General features: G+C 44.9%; 1 protein-coding gene across 5 annotated transcripts in view; it reads right to left on the reverse strand.

Moving 5' to 3' along the window:
- The window catches only part of dennd1a (DENN/MADD domain containing 1A), a 145,718-nt gene that overhangs the window by 117,342 nt on the left and 1,923 nt on the right, over window positions 1-26,453 (reverse strand). For all 5 annotated transcript variants that reach the window (XM_029710252.1, XM_029710254.1, XM_029710251.1 and 2 more), the window contains exon 2: window positions 25,775-25,839. In XM_029710252.1, the coding sequence (XP_029566112.1) occupies window positions 25,775-25,839 (65 nt within the window). The remainder of the gene's footprint in view (window positions 1-25,774; window positions 25,840-26,453) is intronic.

Genomic DNA, 26,453 nt, shown 5'->3' on the forward strand with positions numbered 1-26,453 from the left:
CATGCAGACATTCTAAGGTTTGTATCATTCACTACTAAAGTTTCAAATAACTCTAAATCTAGCATATAGGACCTGTTTCAAATGATCACATTTGCACTCAACATAGCCACTTCATATGCGCACTCGCTAAGTTTAATTATATTCTTCTTACTATAAAATCATATAATATAAAATAATGGCACGAGACTTATGAGCATATGTTGTCTGCTAAATTAACAAGCCTACAGCCTATGGCATGGAGCAAAACCAGATAACATACAGTAGGCCAACTCATATTCTGTTCATCTGAAATACATTTTCTTCATATATTTTTCTTTAGACCTGCCTAAAATAAATAATGGATTTATTGTGATGGTGTACATTAAATTGATTCATTATACTTTTTTACATGTAGATGTTGGAGGCCTGGAGATGCTAAACGTGTTTATGTTAATTAACGGTCAATTACCGTGAGACCGGCAGTCTTTTGCATGGCAATAACCGGCTGACAAAATGTAATGAACGCCACAGACCTCCTCACACACTTTATTGATGTAAGGATTTACTAAATTCCTCTTTCACAAAAGTCTGTTAGGTCTCTTACCAATACCTGCTGTGACACTAGAACGCAACAACTTACCACATGAAAACAAAGTTTGAGGTCAACAGGTCAAATCAACCAAGAACAGGTGGTGGGAAAAATAAGTCAAATGAAGGTTAGAGATAAAAAATGAATTTATAAGAATTCTTTATTATATAGAAATGTTTTGCTCAGTGAGAAATGAATATCCAACTATTCAGTGACAACGGTGTGTAGTTTGGAGTTTGTGACAGCAACTACACTACTGGTCAAAGATTTTACAACGCCTCATTAAAGGGTTTAACTTAATGTTTATACATATTTCTTTATATGTTTAGCTTTGTCATGTCTCCCACCTGAAACAGGTGCAAACGGCAATAACACAACAGTTGTGCAACCACAATAATTCTGACTTTAATGATGTAGATAAAACGTGTGTGCGTGTATGAAAGACAGAGTTGTTCTTTAGGATGAGAGGCCTATAATCTTATTACCTGATTTCACAGGATTTTAAAGTCAAACTGTTCTGTTTGATCAGAGTAGTTCTTTTTTGGGAGGAGGGGTCTCAAGAACTAATCCGAGTCCCTGACCCCTTTCAGCTTTTTTCCGGCTTAGAGGATGGGAACATGTAGCGGCGACGAATTACAATGAATGGCAAGAAAGGCTTTCCTGCAAGACTCCTATTGTATTTATGACTGAGACTTAAGGCAATGCCAAGAACAAGAGTGTGGGCGTATTTGAATACTTTAATACTTTCAAATGCATCCTTACCTTTTCCATCCATCCATTCCTTCCTTCCTTGCTTGCTACAAGGGACCGACAAACTCTGGCCTAAAGGCGACAAGGGACCGACAAACTCTGGCCTAAAGGCGACAAGGGACTGACAAACATCTAAAGTTTCAATCTGCATCTTCTTTGCTTAGGCACTTTTCTCATAATCAACTCCATAATAGCATTGTACGGGCACCTTCTCTACCTATGTCCCACAAGCTGTGAGGACCACCATACTAACGTCAGAATCTGGCGAAAGGCAAAACCTCTACGGCCTCCCCCCAAAAACACACAAAAAATGTAACTCTCCTCTCTTTCTTTCAGTATGATTTATGGCTCTTTCTGTGCATTCCCACCTCTCCTTTCCTAATACTCAAAATAAAGAGGTCTAGGGTTGGTTGGGGCTATAGCCTGTGCTGGGAGGAGGGAGGGCGTAGGTGGGGAGGATCTGTCCAATGATCCGGGCCTAGTCCCACAGGGCTCTGGGAGCGGGGCACTCGGAGGCAGCCAGGCTGTGTTGACTCCACAAATTGAGTCAACAGAGAACTGCTGACCTTGCTCGCACACAGGTAACAATTCCCCAAACCCTCCTGCTGCAGCTCCACTTAAATCACTAGGTCTGTCTAGAGGAGGATAGAGGAGAGTGCAGGTATAGTACAGATAGGCTTTTCTATATTCTCTTTTTTTCTATATTATACTTTACTGTATTATACCTGTATTTTTGGAGGTTAGGTCGGATGAGATGGGGGAGGGCGAAATACTAAATAAATCCAGAGACAAAATAGCGAGGCTAACACCGCTTGCACTTAACTAGTAGAAGTTAAAACCATTTGTACTTCTTTGAAAGAAACTAAACAAGATATAAAATACCCACTTGAACTGAACTGGGTTTAAATGGTAGTTCCTATTACTGCAGGTAGCAAGGCATGCATCTTCACCTGAGACACCAACTGTCTTCATGACTTTGCCTGAAATTTACCAGGCAAGAGTGACCAAGGATGCCAGAACAAAGCTTACACAAATTTAACTGGAGGACAAGCTAAGGTGCAAAACATCACAGACTGATGTTATTTACTGAGTCAAACATTTGAAACAAATAATATTTCTCCTTCAACACATTTTTGCAGGTATTTCAAATACTCAATGAATGATCTTTCTCTCCACACTGCGGCTCGCAAACGACAGGAGGCCAAAAAATACTAAACGAAAACATATAATGGGCCCATTTATTTTTTCGAGTGGCATAAAACTTCCTGCCCCTCGTTGAGTGCTTCCTCTTGCGGTCCTCTGGGGGGGAGGGGGGGTCAGCAGGGTGGTGTTGGGGGGGGGGGGGTGAATGGTGACGGATCCCCAGAGTGCTCCTTAGCTCCGCCGTGGCCTGCCCAACCCTGGCGACTGTTGCCAGGCGACAGGTCTCAACGAGGTGCAGCAGCGAGCGGTAGCAGCTGGCATGGCCTCTGAGCAGCCTTGAGTAGGGTTGGGGGTGAGGTGGGGGGAGATGTTGGAGAGGAACTCCCCTATAGTTTCAATGACCGTAGAGACTGTACTACATAACACCCCCTACCACCTCCCAAACACACCCTTGGAGGGAGGGAGGGATGGAGGGATGGAGGGAGGGAGTGAGGCTCATCTTTCGGCTGGCACAGCGGGAGAAGACAAACGCAGGACCACGTCCATCCTGGCTCTCTCTCCCCTGCCATGAGGACGGCAGTCTGGCCCCCTGACGAGGGGAGGGGTGAGGGGGGCCTCTGGGAAGCCAGAAGAGGGGTCTTGGGAGTGAAGGAGGTGGTATACCCTCTCGTCTCACCCCGTCATTACTCCTCAAAATACATCTGTGCAAGAAATCACAGCGGGGCGTGTGTGTGTGTCTACGTCTGCTTCTGCAGAGAACACCAGACACCCGCGGTGGTTTTCCCCACACTTGGCCAGCCTCTAAAAACAATGACACAGACCTTGTGGCTTTAATACGACCAAAAACACAGAAAGAAAAAAATCCACACGTTGGGAAAGTTTCCAAGGAACAACAACTGAGAGCCTGAAATAGGCGAGAAGCACCGACACGCTTGAGTTGATCCTGATCCTCTACCTAAAACTGATGTCATGGGCGTTCGCTCCCAGAGACTACGTTTAATAACGCATCATGTTTAATGGCACGGCTGAGAACACCAAGCCCTTTGGAAAAACACGAGTGGTGGTGGCATGGTTGTTTGGATTATTTGGAAAAGAGGAGAATTACATTTAAAGATCCCTCACCTCTAATGAAACCGCCTTTTTTCTTTCAAGCGAGAACAGATGATGCCCAGTCAAGAGTGATTTAATGGTGCACGAAATCCCTGAGCAAAACCAGTTGTGGGTTTCGATACTCGAGTGAAGGAGGGCTTTACACTGAGAAGGCTTTGGGGTAGTAACTTTCATAGACGTTGATAGTTGGCCAATGAGCATCAGTGGATGAGTTGTGCATTGGTGTGCACATATGTACAGTATCTGGTATGGTTGCAGTACATGGTTGTAAAGGGTGACAGCTTTCAGACAGAAGCTTTAGCAACTGATAAAGAGCCTTTGACCTGGGACAAAGCACTCAAAGTAGGTTGATAGGTTTGTGATGTATTGGAGTTGGCTGCTTCCTTACTTTATCTCTTTACTTCATGTGCACTTGAGCAGAACAGGGGAAAACAGGTCCTCCAGTTGGCTACTGTTTTTCTTCAATAACTAGGGTACGGGTAGGGCATCACTAAATTGATCATTAACATTTTGAAGCTGAGCCATTTCCTCGTGCTCTGCTGTGCAGCACATATCATGGTGTCATGTTGCCATGACTGCATTATTCACAAAAGGTTGGCTGGACCTCCTTGAATTCACGTAGATCACATAATTACGCTATTTTTGTATACAAAGCCCTGATCCACAAGCTTCCGACTTACCTAAATCTACTGTTAAGATTTAAAATGTCAAGTTATCAAACCTGTTCACAGTGTTGGTTAACTCTAGAGTCTCCTTGCTGTCTACAGAGTTAGGTAAATAACAGGGTTGGTTAACTCTAGAGACTCCTTGCTGTCTACAGAGTTAGGTTAATAACAGGGTTGGTTAACTCTAGAGACTCCTTGCTGTCTACAGAGTTAGGTAAATAACAGGGTTGGTTAACTCTAGAGACTCCTTGCTGTCTACAGAGTTAGGTAAATAACAGGGTTGGTTAACTCTAGAGACTCCTTGCTGTCTACAGAGTTAGGTAAATAACAGGGTTGGTTAACTCTAGAGACTCCTTGCTGTCTACAGAGTTAGGTAAATAACAGGGTTGGTTAACTCTAGAGACTTCTTGCTGTCTACAGAGTTAGGTGAATAAGCCTCTGGTTTCCTTGCACCCTATGTTTGGAATGATTTTCAAATAATGCTTTGGTGTCCCTAGGGCGGTTCAGACAGCTGACAGAGGATTTTTTATAATGAATAATGTGTTTTTTTAAGTTGACTGTGTTTTGTATGTTAATGTGTATTATTTTTGTACAATTTGTTTATATTTATGTTGGTCTGTGCTTGTCTATTGATGTGCTTATTTTGTATTGTGCAGGGCTCATTTGTAAAAGAGACTTTAGTCTCAATATGACTTCTCTGTTGAAATAAAGGTAAATAATCCTTGTCAAATAGAAGACCAGAACATTGTCTGAGTCCACAGGCGAGATTATATGACAGAAAATAATCATGTTCCTTGAGTTTTGTCGGAGTTTAGAGTGATGAAAACTAGCTAACAGCTAACTGCTCTCTGTCTCGTCATTGAGCAGAACAGCAAGCAGAGGTGTTACTATGGATACTCAGACAAGCAGAGCGAGAGCAGCACAGGGAAGGACAGACAGACAAGCAGCTAATGGATACTAACAGAATAAGTTATTTCTGATTTCGGGTTCAGGCAGGGCCTTAAATTTTGCAGAAGCAATTGGGCCTGGGTAGGGCCTGAACATCATGGGTAGGGCCTGAACATCATGGGTAGGGCCTGGACATCATGGGTAGGGCCTGGACATCATGGGTAGGGCCTGGACATCATGGGTAGGGCCTGGACATCATGGGTAGGGCCTGGACATCATGGGTAGGGCCTGGACATCATGGGTAGGGCTGAACATCATGGGTAGGGCCTGGACATCATGGGTAGGGCCTGGACATCATGGGTAGGGCCTGGACATCATGGGTAGGGACCTGGACATCATGGGTAGGGCCTGGACATCATGGGTAGGGCCTGAACATCATGGGTAGGGCCTGGACATCATGGGTAGGGCCTGGACATCATGGGTAGGGCCTGGACATCATGGGTAGGGCCTGGACATCATGGGTAGGGCCTGAACATTCATGCCAGTGCAGGGCTCTGATGTCTATGTGTCAGGAGTTTCTCCCAATCTTTCTGTATTGGCTAATGAAGGCCAAGTTTGACGTGTTGGTCCACCAGACTCTTCGTGTCTGGGAACGAGATTACCAACAGGGCAACCAGCCTACAAAGAGGCTTTAGCAAGCTATCAAAGCAAAAAGGATGTGAACAAAGTTTTGAGGCCTTTCAAGGAAAATTGTTAAAGTTTTCTAGCTTAATTTGAATGGCGACTTGTGTTTGGACTGTGCACAATGAGTGTAGGGGAGAGGGGGGGGCATTAGCTTAGTCTATCAGCTCTACAGAGTGTGTGTGTGTGTGTGTGGTGTGTGTGTGTGTGTGTGAGAGAGAGAGAGAGAAAGTGTGAGAGAGTCCACCGGTGCCAGCCGCCTGCTCAGGGGGGAGAGCAGAGCAGATTTGCATGGCGCTCTAACAGGATATTGCACAAGGCCTCCCTGAGGGACTGAGCCTCAGGGTCAGCTTTAACTCACAAGGCAGCTTTACCTTGAGCCGTCCCTCCTCCCCAACGTCAGTAGGCTGGCTCTTAGCAATGACAGATGAGAACTACAAGGGTAGTGACCAACACTGGCAGACAGTAACCCCTTCTCCTGCAGAGGCCTGGACAATGTTGCCTATTTGTTGCCTATTGACTATTCAATAGACCTATAAACATACGCAGGACTAAATCTGGATGTTATGTAGTTTACTGAGCACGGCTTCGGCCCTAGTCTATGGACATTCTGACATTCTTAGATGTCTGTTCTTTGGTGTATTGGTCTAAATACAGATTCTTCCCACCTCACCATGATACCAGACATGTTCTTCTTTGTCTCAGCATATGTTCACATTGAGGGGAAACCTTCAGCAATCATTTTCTGGTGAAAGTGAAGTCTGGTGCTAAACGTTAAACCTTCAAATGGGTTTGTGGTTTTTTCCAATCGGTTTCATGAGCCATCCTTGTAGTCATGTAAAAGCACCTATTATCGTTCAATTAACCATACTTGGAGTGCTCCCATTAGTGGGCAAACGAAGAAGCCTCCATTTAGCAAACTCCAGAGATGGTTTTCATTACTGACTGAGATAACTTTTTCTGAGTAGTGGGAGCAGAGAATATTAAAACCCATGTACTAAGGATGATAAGTGAATTCAGACACATGCCTTCAGACACTATTCACACACACACCTCAAAAAAACACCTGACCAGAAGAGAAAAAAAGGGAAAAAAAGATGAAAGGACACAAACTGCTGAGGCAGCTCCAGCCATTAGCCCTGTCCAGACCAATCATAGCGGATAAAGGATGAAGAAAGTGGCGAAGAACACAGACAGCCGTCGATAAGACCATCTGCATTTTTAAAAAGGTATCCCGGGCGCAGCGAGACCTCCCTGGTCCTTTTTCATCTGCCTGTGTTTAATTGTACTCTTTGTAAAGGGAAACAAACTCACGGCCTTGGTCTGTGTGTTGTAATAGGACTTCTGCTGGCTGAGAAGAGGTAGAAGGGAATGGAACGGGGGGGGGGGGGGGGGGGGTCTTTGCCGCCGACTGCAGACGGGGGTCTCCAAGGACTGCAAATGCGGTAATTAAGGAGAGAAAGCCGGCGCTTGGGATTGAGAAACGGGAGAAAACATCCACATGAAAGTGTAAAATCAAACGAAGGGGCCGTGCGTGATGTGTGCAATATGCAGTGTGCAGATGCGTGTCACACACAAGTGCACAGACAAAAGAGTGTGAACATAAATCATCGTGCACGTCTGCATATGAGAGGAAGAGATCTAACGGCTGGCCGTGACCGCAAAACACACTAGCATAAAAACAGAGAGAAAAATACTCTGCTGCCATTTATAATGTAAAGTTACGCACCCTTCCATTATCATTTTCTTAAACCATTGCAAACCATTACAGACTAAAGGGAAGCACAGCCGAGAGCTGCCCAGTAACACAAGCCTACCAGACGAGCTAAACTACTTATATGCTCGCTTCGAGGCAAATAACACTGAAACATGCATAAGAGCACCAGCTGTTCCGGAAGACTGTGTGATCACGCTCTCCGCAGCCGATGTGAGTAAGACCTTTAAACAGGTCAACATTCACAAGGCCGCAGGGCCAGATGGAATGCTACCGACCCATAGCACTCACGTCTGTAGCCATGAAGTGTTTTGAAAAGCTGGTCATGGCTCACATCAACACCATTATCCCAGAAACCCTAGACCCACTCCAATTTGCATACCTCCCTAACAGATCCACAGAGGATGATGCAACCTCTATTGCACTCCACACTGCCCTTTCCCACCTGGACAAAAGGAACACCTATGTGAGAATGCTATTTATTGACTGCAGCTCAGCGTTCCAACACCATAGTGCCCTCAAAGCTCATCACTAAGCTAAGGACCCTGGAACTAAACACCCCCCTCTGCAACTGGATCCTGGACTTCTTGACGGGCCGCCCCCAGGTGGTAAGGGTAGGTAACAACACATCCGCCACGCTGATCCTCAACACATGGGCCCCTTAGGGGTGCGTGCTCAGTCTCCTCCTGTACTTCCTGTTCACTTATGACTGCACGGCCAGGCACGACCCCAACACCATCATTCAATTTGCCGATGACACAACTGTGGTAGGCCTGATCACCGACAACGACGAGACAGCCTATAGGGAGGAGGGTAGAGACCTGGCCATGTGGTGCCAGGACAACAACATCTCTCTCAACGTGATCAAGACAAAGGAGATGATTGTTGACTACAGGAAAAAGAGGACCAAGCACGCCCCCATTGTCATCGACGGGGCTGTAGTGGAGCAGGTTGAGAGCTTCAAGTTCCTTGGTGTCCACATCACCAACAAACTAACATGGTCGCAAGGCACTACAGAGGGTAGTGCGTACAGCCCAGTATATCACTGGGACAAAGCACCAGGACCTCTATGCCAGGCGGTGTCAGAGGAAGGCCCTAAAAATTGTCAAAGACTCCAGCCACCCTAGTCATAGACTGTTCTCTCTGCTACCGCGCGGCAAGCGGTACCGGAGCACCAAGTCTGGGTCCATAAGGCTCCTGAACATCTAATCAAATGGCTACCCAGAATATTTGCATTGCCCCCCCCCTTTTATTCCGCTGCCACTCTCTTGTTATCATCTATGCATAGTCACTTTAATACATATTACCTCAATTACCTCGACTAACCGGCGCCCCCACACATTGACTCTGTACTGGTACCCTGAATATAGTAACAAGCTATTGTTATTTTACTGCTGCTCTTTAATTGCTTGTTACTTTTATTTCTTATTCTGATTTGTTATATATTTTATTTGTTTATTTTACTGCATTGTTTGTTAGGGGCTCGTAAGTAAGCATTTCACTGTAAGGTCTACTACACCTGTTGTATTTGGCGCATGTGACTAATACAATTTGATTTGATTTGATCTACATTGCACAAACAGTCATTAGAGATGAATCCTGAGTCAGTATGATCTCTGAGACGCTTCACAGTAGCGGAGGCATTAAAAGAGCATGTCCCCGAGTCAGTAGCGCATGGCTCTCTCTTACAGGGGCCACAGAGAAAACTGTCCGTTGAAATGCTCGGCAACTTCTAGTGGGATATCTTTGTCTAAACAAATCCCTCCATTGAAAATTCCGACAAGATGACATCAGTGCCGCTCACTGGCTATTGTGAGACGCACAATGGGTGGTGACCTTGGCAGCGGCGAGGGACACATTTCCATAATATTTATCATGCAGGTAGGATCACGCTCAAATACACCAGACAATATCACACCAACAGCCTAGACAGACAGTGGGAGAGAAAGCACAGAGAGAAGGATGGTCAGGGAAGGGAGGAGGATGATGGATAGATGGATGGAAGGGTTGAAAAAAATAAGAAATGAATAAAGAAATAACAGGAGGACGGACGAAACAAAAGAACAGAGTAAAGGAGAGAAAGACAGTGAAGACAGAAAGAATAATGAACTGCTGTCAGGTAACAAAGGAGCAAAATAAGAGGGTGTGTGTGTGTGTAACAGGTGGTCTAGGAAGAGTACTACACACAACTAGTGGTCTAGGAAGAGTACTACACACAACTAGTGGTCTAGGAAGGACATTACAGGAAACTAGGGGTCTAGGAAAGCCACTACACACGACTAGGGGTCTAGGAAGGGCACTACACGCAACTAGGGGTCTAGATAGGTCACTCCTAATTAGAGTGTGGAGGGAGGGAATAAGAACTGCTCAGAGGGGACATCATTTTCATTTAATATCTATTTCAACATGACAGGAGATTTGCTTGGCAATCCTTCAACGCTGGTGATTCCTTTAAGTGAACCTCACAACACGGTGTTCAGAGCTCCACTGCTTCTAGAAATACATTGTGAACCCCACTAAAGCACATGCTACTTGGCAGCGTCATCCACATTCTCACTTGATATGATGCTGGGCTGTGGATGTGTGGGATGCTTTTGGGGTGCTTTCCCCATGATGACTGGAACTATACACCGAGTATACAAAACATTAAGAACACCTGCTCTTTCTATTACATAAACTGACCAGGTGAATCCAGGTGAAAGCTATGATCCCTTATTGATGTCACTTGTTAAATCCACTTCAATCAGTGTAGATGAAGGGGAAGAGACATGTTAAAGGAGGATTTTTAAGCCTTGAGACAATTGAGACATGGATTGTGTATGTGTGCCATTCAGAGGGTGAATGAGCAAGACAAAAGATTTTACTGCCTTTGAATGGGGTATGGTAGTAGGTGCCAGGCGCACCGGTTTGTGTCAAGAACAGCAATGCTGCTGGGCTTTTCACACTCAACAGTTTCCTGATTGTATCAAGAATGGCGCACCACCCAAAGGACATCCAGCCAACTTCCCATAACTGTGGGAAGCGTTGGAGTCAACTTGGGACAGCATCCCTGTGGAACGCTTCGACACCTTTTAGAGTCCATGCCCTGACAAATTGAGGCTGGTCTGAAGGCAAAAGGGGGTGTAACTCAATATTAGGAGAGGGTGCCTAATGTTTAGTACACTCAGTGTACACTATTTCTTTGAAAAAGCTGACGAGAAGTGGGAAGCAGGCAAAGGCCACAGCAAAACCGTCGGAAGTTTACAAAACACTTAGGTTGGAGTCATTAAAACTCATTTTTCAACCACTCCACAAATTTCTTGTTTACAAACTATAGTTTTGGCAAGTCAGTTAGGACATCTACTTTGTGCATGACACAAGTCATTTTTCCAACAATTGTTTACAGACAGATTATTTCACTTATAATTCACTGTATCACAATTCCAGTGGGTCAGAAGTTTACATACACTAAGTTGACTGTGCCTTTAAACAGCTTGGAAATTTCAGGAAATTATGTCATGGCTTTAAATGCTTCTGATAGGCTAATTGACATCATGAGTCAATTGGAGGTGTACCTGTGGATGTATTTCAGGGCCTACCTTCAAACTCAGTGCCTCTTTGCTTGACATCATGGGAAAATCAAATGAAATCAGCCAAAACCTCAGGAAAACAAATTGTAGACCTCCACAAGTCTGGTTCATCCTTGGGAGTAATATCCAAACGCCTGAAGTTACCACGTTCATCTGTACAAACAATAGTACGCAATCATAAGCCCCATGGGACCACGCAGCCGTCATACCACTCAGGAAGGAGACGCGTTCTGTCTCCTAGAGATGAACGTACTTTGGTGCGAAAAGTGCAAATCAATCCCAGAACAATAGCAAAGGACCTTGTGAAGATGCTGGAGGAAACCGATACAAAAGTATCTATATCCACAGTAAAATGAGTCTTATATCGATATAACCTGGAAGGCCGCTCAGCAAGGAAGAAGCCACTGCTCCAAAACCGCCATAAAAAAAGCCAGACTACGGTTTGCAACTGCACATGGGGACAAAGATCATACTTTTTGGAGAAATGTTCTCTGGTCTGATGAAACAAAAATAGAACTGTTTGGCCATAATGACCATCGTTATGTTTGGAGGAAAAAGGGGGAGGCTCAAAGCATGGGGGTGGCACATCATGTTGTGGGGGTGCTTTGCTGCAGGAGGGACTGGTGCACTTCACAAAATAGATGGCATCATGAGATCATGAGGAAGGAATTTTATGTGGATATATTGAAGCAACATCTCAAGACATCAGTCAGGAAGTTAAAGCTTGGTCGCAAATGGGTCTTCCAAATGGACAATGACCCAAGCATACTTCCAAAGTTGTGGCAAAATGGCTTAAGAACAACAAAGTCAAGGTATTGGAGTGGCCATCACAAAGCCCTGACCTCAATCCCATAGAAAATTTGTGGGCAGAACTGAAAAAGCATGTGCGACCAAGGAGGCCTACAAACCTGACTCAGTTACACCAGCTCTGTTAGGAGGAATGGGGAAAAATTCACCCAACTTATTGTGGGAAGCTTGTGGAAGGCTACCTGAAACGTTTAACCCAAGTTAAACAATTTAAAGGCAAAGATACCAAATGCTAATTGAGTGTATGTAAACTTCTGACCCACTGGGAATGTGATGAAAGAAATAAAAGCTGAAATAAATCATTCTCTCTACTATTATTATGACATCTCACATTCTTAAAATAAAGTGGTGATCCTAACTGACCTAAAACAAGGCATTTTTACTAGGATTAAATGTCAGGAATTGTGAAAAACTGAGTTTATGTTATATCTTGGTGGGTTTACTGTACATCCAATTATGATTAAGTTTAATTTCCACTAGTCCAATCAGCATTGAGACCATCTGGCCAAAAAATGGCTTTGGGTATTTTTGGATTGTTAGAAATATTTTGGTTATTCTACTTTATCAACGTAATCAAGGCATATCAACGTGGTTAATTGGTTGAAATTGCAGAAAGTAGTCAACGTACACAATTTCTGTCTCATTTGAATCCAGATTTCAACTACAAATGTAGTGAAAGGATTTCAAGTTTTGGCAGATTTCAGTAAGCCACCTGATTCGTCAGGCCCTCGTCACTTATAGCACGACATCTGTCACTCACGCTTTGACAAGGCCAGACAAAAGGGAACCCTGGTGCTCTTCCCTGCCCCTCTGTGTAAACTCATTCACAAACTTTCATGCCTCTTATTTGCCGGGCTAAAGGTTAAATTGCTAAGCCCTCCTCCCTCCCTTCTTTCACTCTCACTCGCTACCCTCTGCTGTAAAGCTGTCGTTGTGGGCCTGTATTTACATGGATTAAGGTCTTTTCACAGGGGAAAAAAAGAGGTGGTTTGCTGTAAAGCCCCATACAGACTCTGGCTTGCTCGCCAGAGTGGACACGGTTAGCCAGCTCCCATCAGCCTCCCTTCCCTGAGGACAATGTCCATACTGTACCTCTTAGGAATGGATCGAGGCACAGGGACATTGCCCAGCGATTCACATGCCACATTATAGCTCCGACATGGCCACTGAAGCAAATAAGCCAATCATAAGCTCAGATTCTCAAAGTTAACAAAAATGTGCAACCCCATTGAATTTATTGTAATTCTGCAATATTCAAATTAATATGTTTGTATCATACTTAGACTTAAAGTTAGGATTTGGGGGTTGGGTAATCTGATCCTAGATCTGTGGTTATGGATAATTTACAGTGAAAGTTAGGATTTGGGGGTTGGGTAATCTGATCCTAGATCTGTGGTTATGGATAATTTACAGTGAAAGTTAGGATTTGGGGGTTAGATAATCTGATCCTAGATCTGTGGTTATGGATAATTTACAGTGAAAGTTAGGATTTGGGGGTTGGATAATCTGATCCTAGATCTGTGGTTAGGGGTAAGTTCTTCCCCCAGGCAGCCGTACAAGGGGTCCAAGCCTTGACAACGTCTCAGACGAGAACTAACAAACCGGCGAGGGTATGAAGATGTCAAAAAGCTTTCGCTAAAAAGGGGGACAAGGAAGTGGGGGTGTGTGTAGGGGGGTGGGAGGTGAACCCATCATGGGATGAACCCATCAAAACAAGAGGAGAAGGGTCGCCCCACTCTTGCTTTCAAGTGTGTAGAGCAAATCCAACTCCTGTCTATGGCGCTTCCGCACCAGCCTGCCTGGCATGGCTTTACTCTCGTTCTCTTGGCTTCCTTTTTCTGCTCAATAAATAAACAAATAAAGCAAATAAACACAATCTTCCAGCTGAAGGAGCCGGGAGCTCTAGGGGGGAGGGGTTCGTTTGTATCATAAATAGCCAGTCAGGGCATGGGCTAAACGTGAGCGACAAGAGGAAAGCAAATGGGCCTAAATCATGCAGAACACATTGATTGTCAGCTGTAGGGGCCATGTGCCACGCAAGGTCACTACCGCTCACGATCCGTTTGATAGTATCGGCGCAAATTGGACAAATTGGGATGCAGTGTAGGCGCAGCATTGGGGCAGCCTGTTGACCTAGCAGAGTAGAGATATAGACACATACATACAGAGTTCTGGGAAAAACAACAGGGCAACAAGGCCTGAACAACGGATGTATCTACTTGGGCTTCTAGGCCTTGTGATAGATTCAAATGCAGCAAGATGTAACAGACGTATTGGCTAATAGGCCTACAATGACAAGCCTATTGTTTGTGACCCATATATAGACGTAGACCGGCACACACACAGCCTTCATGCTGGCTAACACACAAAGCCACAAAGATCAATATATCCTACACAAACACAGACAAACACACACTTGGCATGTGCACACACACACACACACACACACACACACACACACAAACAAACAAAAGCACCACCACTCCCCCCTAACACACGTCTGGGTTTCACCGCGGCCTCCGTGGTGCGCGGCTTCTTCTGAAGAGTACTGCCGCCAGAGAAACACTTAATTAGCGTGGGCTCCTCGTCCGCAGGGCACCATGTCTCCGAGCGGCGGTTCAGCCATTTCCCGCAGGAGGTCAGGGGTCAGCCGGAGAGAGAACTCTCTGAGGCGAGCTCTGGAACGCCGCTGTCACACATCATAGCGCTTAAGAAGCAAAGACACGCCGCCCCCGAAAAATAGCACGTTAACAACTGCTAGTGGGTAAACATCTCAAACGACTACTTTTTTTCACCTTTCGAGACTTCGACAGCCTATTTTTTTCCTCCCTGCCAGTGTTTCTGCCCATGTTTCTTTTGGACTGCGGTGGAGTCATGTAGCTAAAGCTATCTGGATATTGCAGGTGAAACTACAATAAGGACTCATGGGCTTGTCCAGACACAATACCTAGCCCTTACCCCCTAGGTACTTGTGCAGATCTTACAAGATTGTATAAGTATTGCAATATGGCCAACACTTCAGAAGCCTTTCACAGGTCCAATCCTTTCTGATCTACACATAATGCCTAGGGGCCAGAGAATGTGAGTGGAGCGGAGTGAGGAGCGGAGCTGGAGCGGAGTGAGGGAGCGGAGTGAGGGAGCGGAGCTGGAGCGATGTGAGGAGCGGAGCTGGAGTGGAGTGAGGAGCGGAGTGAGGAGCGATGTGAGGAGCGGAGCTGGAGCGGAGTGAGGGAGCGGAGTGAGGAGCGGAGCTGGAGCGGAGTGAGGAGCGGAGTGAGGAGCGGAGCTGGAGCGGAGTGAGGAGCGGAGTGAGGAGCGGAGTGAGGAGCGATGTGAGGAGTGGAGCGGAGTGAGGGAGCGGAGTGAGGAGCGGAGTGAGGAGCGATGTGAGGAGCGGAGCTGGAGCGGAGTGAGGGAGCGGAGTGAGGAGCGGAGCTGGAGCGGAGTGAGGAGCGGAGTGAGGAGCGATGTGAGGAGCGGAGCTGGAGCGGAGTGAGGAGCGGAGTGAGGAGCGATGTGAGGAGCGGAGCTGGAGCGGAGTGAGGGAGCGGAGTGAGGAGCGGAGCTGGAGCGGAGTGAGGAGCGGAGTGAGGAGCGATGTGAGGAGTGGAGCTGGAGCGGAGTGAGGGAGTGGAGTGAGGAGCGGAGTGAGGAGCGATGTGAGGAGCGGAGCTGGAGCGGAGTGAGGAGCGGAGTGAGGAGTGGAGCTGGAGCGGAGTGAGGAGCGGAGCTGGAGCGGAGTGAGGAGCAGAGTGAGGAGCGGAGCTGGAGCGGAGTGAGGAGCGGAGTGAGGAGCGGAGCTGGAGCGGAGTGAGGGAGCGGAGTGAGGAGCGGAGCTGGAGCGGAGTGAGGAGCGATGTGAGGAGTGGAGCTGGAGCGGAGTGAGGGAGCGGAGTGAGGAGCGGAGTGAGGAGCGATGTGAGGAGCGGAGCTGGAGCGGAGTGAGGAGCGGAGTGAGGAGCGATGTGAGGAGCGGAGCTGGAGCGGAGTGAGGGAGCGGAGTGAGGAGCGGAGCTGGAGCGGAGTGAGGAGCGGAGCTGGAGCGGAGTGAGGAGCGGAGTGAGGAGCGATGTGAGGAGCGGAGCTGGAGCGGAGTGAGGGAGCGGAGTGAGGAGCGGAGTGAGGAGCGATGTGAGGAGCGGAGCTGGAGCGGAGTGAGGAGCGGAGTGAGGAGCGGAGTGAGGAGCGGAGTGAGGAGTGGAGCTGGAGCGGAGTGAGGAGCGGAGCTGGAGCGGAGTGAGGAGCGGAGTGAGGAGCAGAGTGAGGAGCGGAGCTGGAGCGGAGTGAGGAGCGGAGTGAGGAGCGGAGCGAGGAGCGGAGTGAGGAGCGGAGCGAGGAGCGGAGCGTGTCCAATTTCACTGGAGCGCAGAGCAAGTTTGCCAAAGGCTGGAGCATCGTCCTTCTCGCCCGCTCCAATTTTGCTCCAGTACCGATCCAGTAGCACTCACTTCACGAGTTCAGGGCATGTCCGGCCCAGCATGCATTTGTAGGCAACTTGTGTGCTGCTATAGCCCCCTGCTTTAGTTACTGTCATGGAGTTTGCTAAATATTTTTCATAAAGGAACTGATAAAACACACAGGTGCAAAAATCAAGGTGTCTTACAAAGATGAGGAGGACCAAAAGCAACAGAGGGAGTGTGGTCCCGAAAGCATGATGGTGTACTAGATGCACATGCTAACACAAAGGAACGAGGTGGTTAGCTAGCTAAGTGTGTCAAGTATGTATAAACCAAAAATCTTAACTTAAAAGTTTAGTTCATTTTTGTTATATTATCTATACAATAGGCTATCATTGATTTTGGCCCAATAGGCCTGAAATACACTACATGACCAAAGGTATGTGGACACCTGCTCGTCAAACATCTCATTCCAAAATCATGGGCATTAATATGGAGTTGGCCCGTTTTGCTGCTATAACAGCCTCCACTCTTCTGGAAAGGATTTACACTACATGTTGGAACATTGTTGCAGGGACTTGCTTCCATACAGCCACAAGAGAATTAGTGAGCTTGGGCAATGATGTTGGGCGATTAGGCCTGACTCGCAGTTAGCGTTTCAATTCATCCAAAAGGTGTTTGATGGGGTTGAGGTCGGGGCTCTGTGCAGGCCAGTCAATCTCTTCCACACCAATCTCGACAAACCATTTCTGTTTGGACCTTGCTTTGTATATGGGGGCATTGTCATGCTGAAACAGGAAATGGCCTTCCCCAAACTGTTGCCACAAAGTTGGAAGTACAGAATCATCTAGAATATAATTTTATGCTGTAGCGTTAAGATTTCCCTTCACTGGAACTAAGGGGCCTAGCCCAAACCATAAAAAACAGCCCCAGACCATTATTCCTCCTCCACCAAGCTGTACAGTTGGCCCTATGCATTGACGCAGGTAGCGTTCTCCTGGCATCCACCAAAGACAGATTTGTCCGTCGGACTGCCAGATGGTGAAGCGTGATTCATCAGTCCAGAGAACGCTTTTCCAGTGCTCCAATGGCGGTGAGCTTTACACCACTCCAGCCGATGCTTGGCATTGCGCATGGTGATCTTAGGCTTTCGTGCGGCTGCACGACCATGTAAACCCATTTCCTGAAGCTCCCGACGAACACTTCTTGTGCGGACGTTGCTTCCAGTTCTTGTGGTGATGCACTTCAGCACTCAGCGGTCGTGTTCTGTGAGCTTTCGTGGCCTACCACTTTGCAGCTGAGCCGTTGTTGCTCCTAGACGTTTCCTCTTCACAATAACAGCACTTATAGTTCACCGGGGCAGCTCTTGCAGGGCAGAAATTTGACTGACCTGTTGGAAAGGTGTCATCCTATGACTGCTAATAATATAGCCTAAATGATACATTTTTGTTCCTTCTGTCTGGCTCCTGACCTATTTAGAGTGTTTATATCCTGTTTAATATGCCTATTTGAAATGATGAGTGCTTCTTACAGTCACCTTTTCATGTTACATTTACATTACATTTTTTTAGTCATTTAGCAGACGCTCTTATCCAGAGCGACTTACAGTAGTGAATGCATACATTTCATTTCATACATTTTTATTTTTTCTGTGCTGGCCCCCCGTGGGAATCGAACCCACAACCCTGGCGTTGCAAACACCATGCTTTACCAACTGAGCTACAGGGAAGGCCTACAATGTTGTTTCTAAAAATATTTTTCATTCAAATCATATGGTATGGTTTCAATACTTCAAACCAAATGGTAGGTCCAGGTAGTCACAAAAATAGATTGGTGTTGATTAAATGGTGATTTTAATGAATGGAGAGAATTTGTAGCGGTAGTTTTTTGTCCCTGTGAGCGAGGAGCGTATTTAGGTGAAGCGGTTGTAAAGGACGTGGATTTCCGACCGCTCAACTCTGCTCACATACTCTACTAGGGGTTAGAGGTTGGTTCTGGACAGGGCTAGAGGTTGGTTCTGGACAGGGCTAGAGGTTGGTTCTGGACAGGGCTAGAGGTTGGTTCTGGACAGGGCTAGAGGTTGGTTCTTGACAGGGCTAGAGGTTGGTTCTTGACAGGGCTAGAGGTTGGTTCTTGACAGGGCTAGAGGTTGGTTCTGGACAGGGCTAGAGGTTGGTTCTGGACAGGGCTAGAGGTTGGTTCTGGACAGGGCTAGAGGTTGGTTCTGGACAGGGATAAAGATTGGTTCTGAACAGGGCTAGAGGTTCTATATCTGCACACCTGATACAGTATAGAAGATGAGTGAATAGGAGTGATAATATTAACTACCTGGAATAGATACTTGGAAAGAAGAGATAACCCGAGGGCAATTCCACCTTAACAGAATGACGCTGAGACTTTGAAAGTATGCCAAACAAAAACCACTGATTACCAAGTTAAACAAACCATAAAACTGTACGCACAAGGACTACTTTTAACAAGTTCCACTGAACATTTTACGAAAACACATTTACTGGAAGAACAGGGCAGATGTGAAGTTTGGTAACAGAATGACGGTAAAATCTCCCTCCGTTTTTTTATGTGAACATGTCTTCCAAAAACGTAAATATCTACTCTGAATTAACATTAAAGAAAGAATGGGTGTCAGCTATGATACTATTTTGGTTATTGAACTACGTTAAATATGTTTTAACCTCTCTAGGGTATGTGGGACGAAATCGTCCCACCTACTCAACAGCCAGTGGAATCCCATGGCGCGTTATTCAAATACCTTAGAAATGCTATTACTTCAATTTCTCAAACATATGACTATTTTACACCATTTTAAAGACAAGACTCTCGTTGATCTAACCACACTGTCCGATTTCAAAAAGGCTTTACAACGAAAGCAAAACATTAGATTATGTCAGCAGAGTACCCAGCCAGAAATAATCAGACACCCATTTTTCAAGCTAGCATATAATGTCACATAAACCCAAACCACAGCTAAATGCAGCACTAACCTTTGATGATCTTCATCAGATGACACTTCTAGGACATTATGTTATACAATACATGCATGTTTTGTTCAATCAAGTTCATATTTATATCAAAAACCAGCTTTTTACATTAGCATGTGACGTTCAGAACTAGCATACCCACCGCAAACTTCCGGTGAATTTACTAAACTACTCACGATAAACGTTCACAAAAAACATAACAATTATTTTAAGAATTATAGATAGAGAACGCCTTTATGCAATCGCTATGTCCGATTTTAAAATAGCTTTTCGGCAAAAGCACATTTTGCAATATTCTGAGTAGATAGCCCAGCCATCACGGGCTAGCTAATTTGACACCCACCAAGTTTGGCCCTCACCAAACTCCGATTTACTATTAGAAAAATTGTATTACCTTTGCTGTTCTTCGTCAGAATGCAGACTTCTACTTCAATAACAAATGTTGGTTTGGTTCAAAATAATCCATAGTTATGTTCAAATATCCTCTGTTTTGTTCGTGCGTTCAAGACACTATCCGAAGGGTGACGCGCCCGACGCGTTTCGTGACAAAAGAATTCTAAATATTCCATTACCGTACTTCGAAGCATGTCAACCGCTGTTTAAAATCAATTTTTATGCGATTTTTCTCGTAAAAAAGCGATAATATTCCGACCGGGAAGCCCTGTTTACGTTCAAAGACGAAAAAATAAAAACATGGTGTTGCCTCGTGCACGCGCCTCAGTCTCATTGTTCTCTGATCGACCATTATCCAAATGCGCTACTGTTTTTCATCCAGGGCCTGCAAAGACATCATTCAGCGTTTTGCCGCCTTCTGAGAGCCTATGGGAGCCGTAGGAAGTGTCACGTTACAGCAGAGATCCTCTGTTTTCAATAAAGAGAGTGTAGAAGCCCAAGAAATGGTCAGAGAGGGCACTTCCTGTAAGGAATCTTCTCAGGTTTTTGCCTGCCATATGAGTTCTGTTATACTCACAGACACCATTCAAACAGTTTTAGAAACTTTAGGGTGTTTTCTATCCAAAGCCAATAATTATATGCATATTCTAGTTTCTGGGCAGTAGTAATAACCAGATTAAATCGGGTAGGTTTTTTTATCCGGCCGTGCAAATACTGCCCCCTACCCTAGAGAGGTTAATCACTTAATAAATCATAAATCAAATTTATATCAGTAAAAACACAATAATTAATTGGTAGGTCTACCTTTACTTGTTACTTCTGTGAACTGTCATTATCCTCCCTCCTCATGAGGTAGAGAAACTAGAAAATATCCTAATGGTGCAATATGCAGAAATCCCTCTGCCATTTCTTAGTGGCAAAAATGTGAATCGTTCACCAAAATTTCAGTTCATGTCACAAAACAAGCAGGTGTATAGAATCACTGTACCATCTAAACCACTGTGAAATATATGTTAAATTACCAAAAATATTGTATTTCGGGCTGCCAGTTGAGGACTTGTGAGGCGTCTGTTTCTAGACTAGACACTAGACACTAATGTACTTGTCCTCTTGCTCAGTTGTGCACCAGGGCCTCCCACTCCTCTTTCTATTCTGGTTAGAAACAGTTTGTGCTGTTCTGTGAAGGGAGTAGTGCACAGCGTTATACAAGATCTTCAGTTTCTTGGCAATTTCTCGTATGGAATAGCCTTCATTTCTCAGAACAAGAATAAACTGACGAGTTTCAGAAGAAAGTTCTTTGTTTCTGGCCATTTTGAGCCTGTAATCGAACCCACAAATGCTGATGCTCCAGATACTCAACTAGTCTAAAGAAGGGCAGTTTTATTGCTTCTTTAATCAGGACAACGCTTTTCAGCTGTGCTAACATAATTTCAAAAGGGTTTTCTAATGATCAAATAGCCTTTTAAAATTATAAACTTGGATTAGCTAACACAATGTGCCATTGGAACACAGGAGTGATGGTTGCTGATAATGGGCCTCTGTACGCCTATGTAGATATTCTATTAAAAATCTACCGTTTCCAGCTACAATAGTCATTTACAACATTAACAATGTCTACACTGTATTTCTGATTAATTTGATGTTATTTTATTGAACAAAAAAGTGTGCTTTTCTTTCAAAAACAAGGAAATGTCTAAGTGACCCCAAACTTTTGAATGGTAGTGTACATACTAGCATGCCCAATGCATTAGAACAGGCAATACATTGGGCATGCAATTTACGAGGTTTGCTGGTGTAGATATTGGAACCAAGCCTTATTAGTCTCTTGAGCTAACATGACCCCCGTCCCCTATAAGTGAATGGGAATAAAGCAGGCCCATGTAGCGGGCGGCAGCAGCCAATTGACATGTAAATGCTGCCTCCTTCCGCCATGACTCTGATTAACTCTCCCTCAGTTAATAGTTTCCCTGTTAACAAAGAGGACTCCCCCTCTTGAGGGACAGAGAATGTAGAAAGAGGGAGGGAGAGAAAGAGAGAGAGTAAACGAATTTTGATAAACTCCCATATCTACTGGGTGAAATACCAGTGTACCATCACAGCAGCAAGATTTGTGACCTGTTGCCACAAGAAAAGGTCAACCAGTGAAGAACAAACACCATTGTAAATACAACCCATATGTGTTTATTTATTTTCCCTTTTGTACATTGTTACAACGCTGTGTATACACATAATATGACATTTGAAATGTCTTTATTCTTTTGGAACTTCAGTGAGTGTAATATTTACTGTTAATTGTTATTGTTTATTTAACTTTTGTTTATTATCTACTTCACTTGCTTTAGCAATGTTAACATGTTTCCCATGCCAATAAAGCCCTTGAATTAAATTAAATTGAGAGAGACAGCAACCGAGAGAGAGAGAGAGATAGAGAGAAACAGAGACAGGGAGAGAGAGAGAGACAGAGCCAGAGAGAGATAGAGAGACAGAGAGTGAAAGACAGAGAGACAGACACACACAGAGAGAGAGAGAGAGAGAGAGAGACAGACACACAGAGAGAGAGAGAGAGAGAGAGAGAGAGAGAGAGAGAGAGAGAGAGAGATAGAGAGACAGAGAGTGAAAGACAGAGAGACAGACACACACAGAGAGAGAGAGAGAGAGAGAGAGAGAGACAGAGAGACAGAGAGACAGAGAGACAGAGAGAGACATGAAATGTCTTTATTATTTTGGAACTTTTGTAAGTGTTATGTTTACTGCAAATGTTTTGTTTATTTCACTAAGGGTTTATAATCTATTTCACTTGCTTTGGCAATGTAAACATGTTTCACATGCCAATAAAGCCCTTGAATTGAGATAGATAGAGAGAGAGAGAGAGAGAGAGAGAGAAAATGTAGAAAGAAAGTGACAGAGAGAGAGAATCAAGAGAGAAAGAGAAAGAAATAGCAGAATCAAAAGGGTACAGGAAGTGTTTTGTATGTGGTTTGAGGTTTGACAAGAATAGGGGAATTGTCATTGTACTGTAGCAACAGTAGAGTAAGGTAGTAAGAAAGTCTATGTTACTAGCGTAAATCCCTAACATCTACCATAGTCTACATTAGGCTGCTTTGCTAGCATCATTGCAATCAATGCAAAAATGCATGCTAATTAGCTCAAGTGTGTGTGATGGGAAGGAAGTATTAGTTACTTCCAGATCTTGTGGCTTGAGGAGGCCTGATTACGACATGGTGGTCTAGCCCAAGTCAGAACATTCTTACAATATGATTACATAATTCAATATTTACACCTCTCTCTTTCACACTGACGCACACAAATGCAGTCGCAAAAACAATCAATGCACTCACACACCTGCACCATTTCCCACAAGCAAACACACATACAAACACTCACTAATCTCTCTCTCTCACACACACACACACACACACACACACACCTCTCACTCACTCACTCACTCACCTCTCTCTCTCACACACACATTTATCTCTCAGTCACACACACACACATATATCTCAGTCACACACACACACACACACCTCTCTCTCTCACTCACTCACTCACTCACACACCTCTCTCTCTCTCACACACATATCTCTCAGTCACACACCCCTCCCTCACTCACACACACACACACACACACCTCTCTCTCTCTCTCTCTCTCTCTCACTCACTCACTCACTCACTCACTCACTCACTCACTCACCTCTCTCTCACACACACATACCTCTCAGTCACACACATCTCACTCACACACACATTTATCTCTCAGTCACACACACACACACCTCTCTCTCTCACTCACACACATATCTCTCAGTCACACACCCCTCACTCACACACACACACACACACACACATATATATATATATATCTCAGTCACACATACACATACCTCAGTCACACACACACACACACACACACACACATATCTCTCAGTCACACACACCTCTCTCTCTCTCACACACACACACACACACACCTCTCTCTCTCACTCACTCACTCACACACCTCTCTCTCACACACATATCTCTCAGTCACACACCCCTCACTCACACACACACACACACACACACACATATATATTTCAGTCACACATACCTCTGTCACACACACACATACCTCTGTCACACACACACACCCCTCACTCACACACATATATCTCTCAGTCACACATACACATACCTCTCAGTCACACACACACATACCTCTCAGTCACACACACACATACCTCTCAGTCACACAAACCTCACTCACACACACACATATCTCAATCACACACACACACACACCTCTCTCTCTCACTCACACACCTCTCTCTCACACACATATCTCTCAGTCACACACACACACACATATATCTCTCAGTCACACACCCCTCACTCACACACATATATATCTCTCAGTCACACATACACACACCTCTCAAGTCACACACACACACATATATACCTGCCTCTCAAGTCACACACACACACCTACCTCTCAAGTCACACACACACACACACACCTACCTCTCAAGTCACACACACACACACCTACCTCTCAAGTCACACACACACACACACCCCTCTCTCTCTCTCTCACTCTCTCACTCACTCAGACACTCAGACACACACACCTACCTCTCAGTCACACACACACTTGAACACCCACTACATCCACCAACCCACAAAACACACAGACTATACATCCAATACACTCACAAAAAACACACACACATACATATCTACATCAATTACCTCGTACCCTTGCACATAGACTCGGTACTGGTACCCTGTGTATATAGCCAAGTTATCGTTACTCACAGTGTATGTACTATTATAATTAAGTGTTTTACTATGCTATTATTTCTCTATTTTCTTTCTCTCTGCATTGTTGGGAAGGGCCCGTGAGTAAGCATTTCACTGTTAGTCCACATCTGTTGTTTAGAAAGCATGTGACACATAAAATTTGATTTGATAGACTAGTCTGAAATTGACAACTGTGTCAAATCATTTATTCAGCCATGTCAAATGCACCGCGTGTCCGCCACTGTCTGATACATGATGAAGTTATGCAGAGAGATTCTTCTGAACTCATGTTCACTTTCTCTTTGAGCAGCATCTGAAAAAAAATCTGTCCTCAAGGATACTTTTGGTCTTTGAATCACAACATTTTTGCTGACGTGTAATCTATGGGGTCAAAGACAGACCACACCCACAATGTTGTCTTGACAGCACTTTTTTAAAAGGCTGCCCTATTCCAAAGGGAGAATCGACTGTAAGACCATCCATCATATTACTGTGGTCAGTGGGTGAACTGGCTCCCCTGACAGAGGGTTCCCAAGGATGGGCCTCAGATCTGACTTCAGGTCAGTTTATGATGACCTTTGACCAGCAGGGCCTTTATGAGTTATATACTTCTATGTCATACTGTATTGTTTGTTTGTTTGTTTGTTTGTTTGTTTGTGTAATAGGGTTAGGTTTAGGGTATGTGTTTGTTATAAAGACACGTATGTAGTATTCAACAAGGACTCCTATAACACCTTCATAAACTAAATGTAATTTAATGTCAACATCCATGAGCACAGTGACACACAAACTAGCAGTTGTTGACATATGCTTACGCATTCCTTATAAACATGTTATGTATGGCATATGACTGTGATCGTTACACAGCGGCCATAGAAGGTGTGATAACAACAAAAACACCCACCAACCCCATTCAACCTCACCGAGGAAGATGCTGCATTCATAATATCCAACAGGGGCATCGACCATCAGTTGGATGTGCAAGGGTTAAAAGTCATTGTTTATGGGCCTCGCGAGTGGCGCAGCGGTCTAAGGCACTGCATCGCAGAGTTGCAGCATCACGACATCCTGGGGATCTATCCCAGGCTGTGTCACAGCCCGGCCATGACCGGGAGTCCCATAGGGCGGGGCACCTATTGGCCCAGCGTCGCCCGGGTTAGGGGAGGGTTTGGCCGGGGGGGCTATACTTGGCTCATCGCACTCTAGCAACTCCTTGTGGAGGGCCGGGCGCCTGCAGGCTGACTTTGGTTGTCAGTTGAACTGTTTCCTCTGACACATTGGGGGGGGGGGGGGGGGGGGGGGACTTACCAGAGCCAGTGGTTCCAGGATGGGTCACCTCCAGGTACACCTCGAAAGTGGCCTCAGGGTTGTCCCTGAAATAGAGGTCAAAGGTCAGCCTCTAGTCTCCCTAGAACTGCACGTCAAAAGTGTTTCACAGCAACCAGACCTAAATGCTCTTCAGTGACAAATGCTTGTCCAGACGCCACACAAAACTCTGACCTTCAATATGATTTTATAACATTTCAAAACAGGTACAGTCTTTGTGTGGGTGAAAAGTATCAAATAGAAATCTTATCAAATCTTATCAAATGTCTGCTTAATAATGTAACAACCACAACCTCAATTTGAGTACACAGCCTGGTTGCATATATTGTATGATCAGTCAGCATTGTTTTGTTTTTTTTACTTCCTCTAAATACTACAACAGTAAGGAAGTGACATTATAGGCCTAATACCGTCAGCAACCCAGGTTATTAATTTCCTTCTCCCCCACCTTTTAACAGTAGCCATAACCCAAGTAAATAGAAAACAGGTTAGGCATACTTCATTCATTCATTACATCATTCACATTGTAACATTATATGGCTATAGGTAGGGTCCAACCAAAAATGCATATTTTGACCAATGGGTAATATAATATGTTAATTGTGTAGATAGTCCTCTAAGAAAATCAATGGTCCAAACCTCAGATGTGGAAAATAGCATG

This window comes from Salmo trutta, chromosome 23, assembly GCF_901001165.1.
Source record: "Salmo trutta chromosome 23, fSalTru1.1, whole genome shotgun sequence".
In the NCBI taxonomy this organism is placed as follows: domain Eukaryota; kingdom Metazoa; phylum Chordata; class Actinopteri; order Salmoniformes; family Salmonidae; genus Salmo; species Salmo trutta.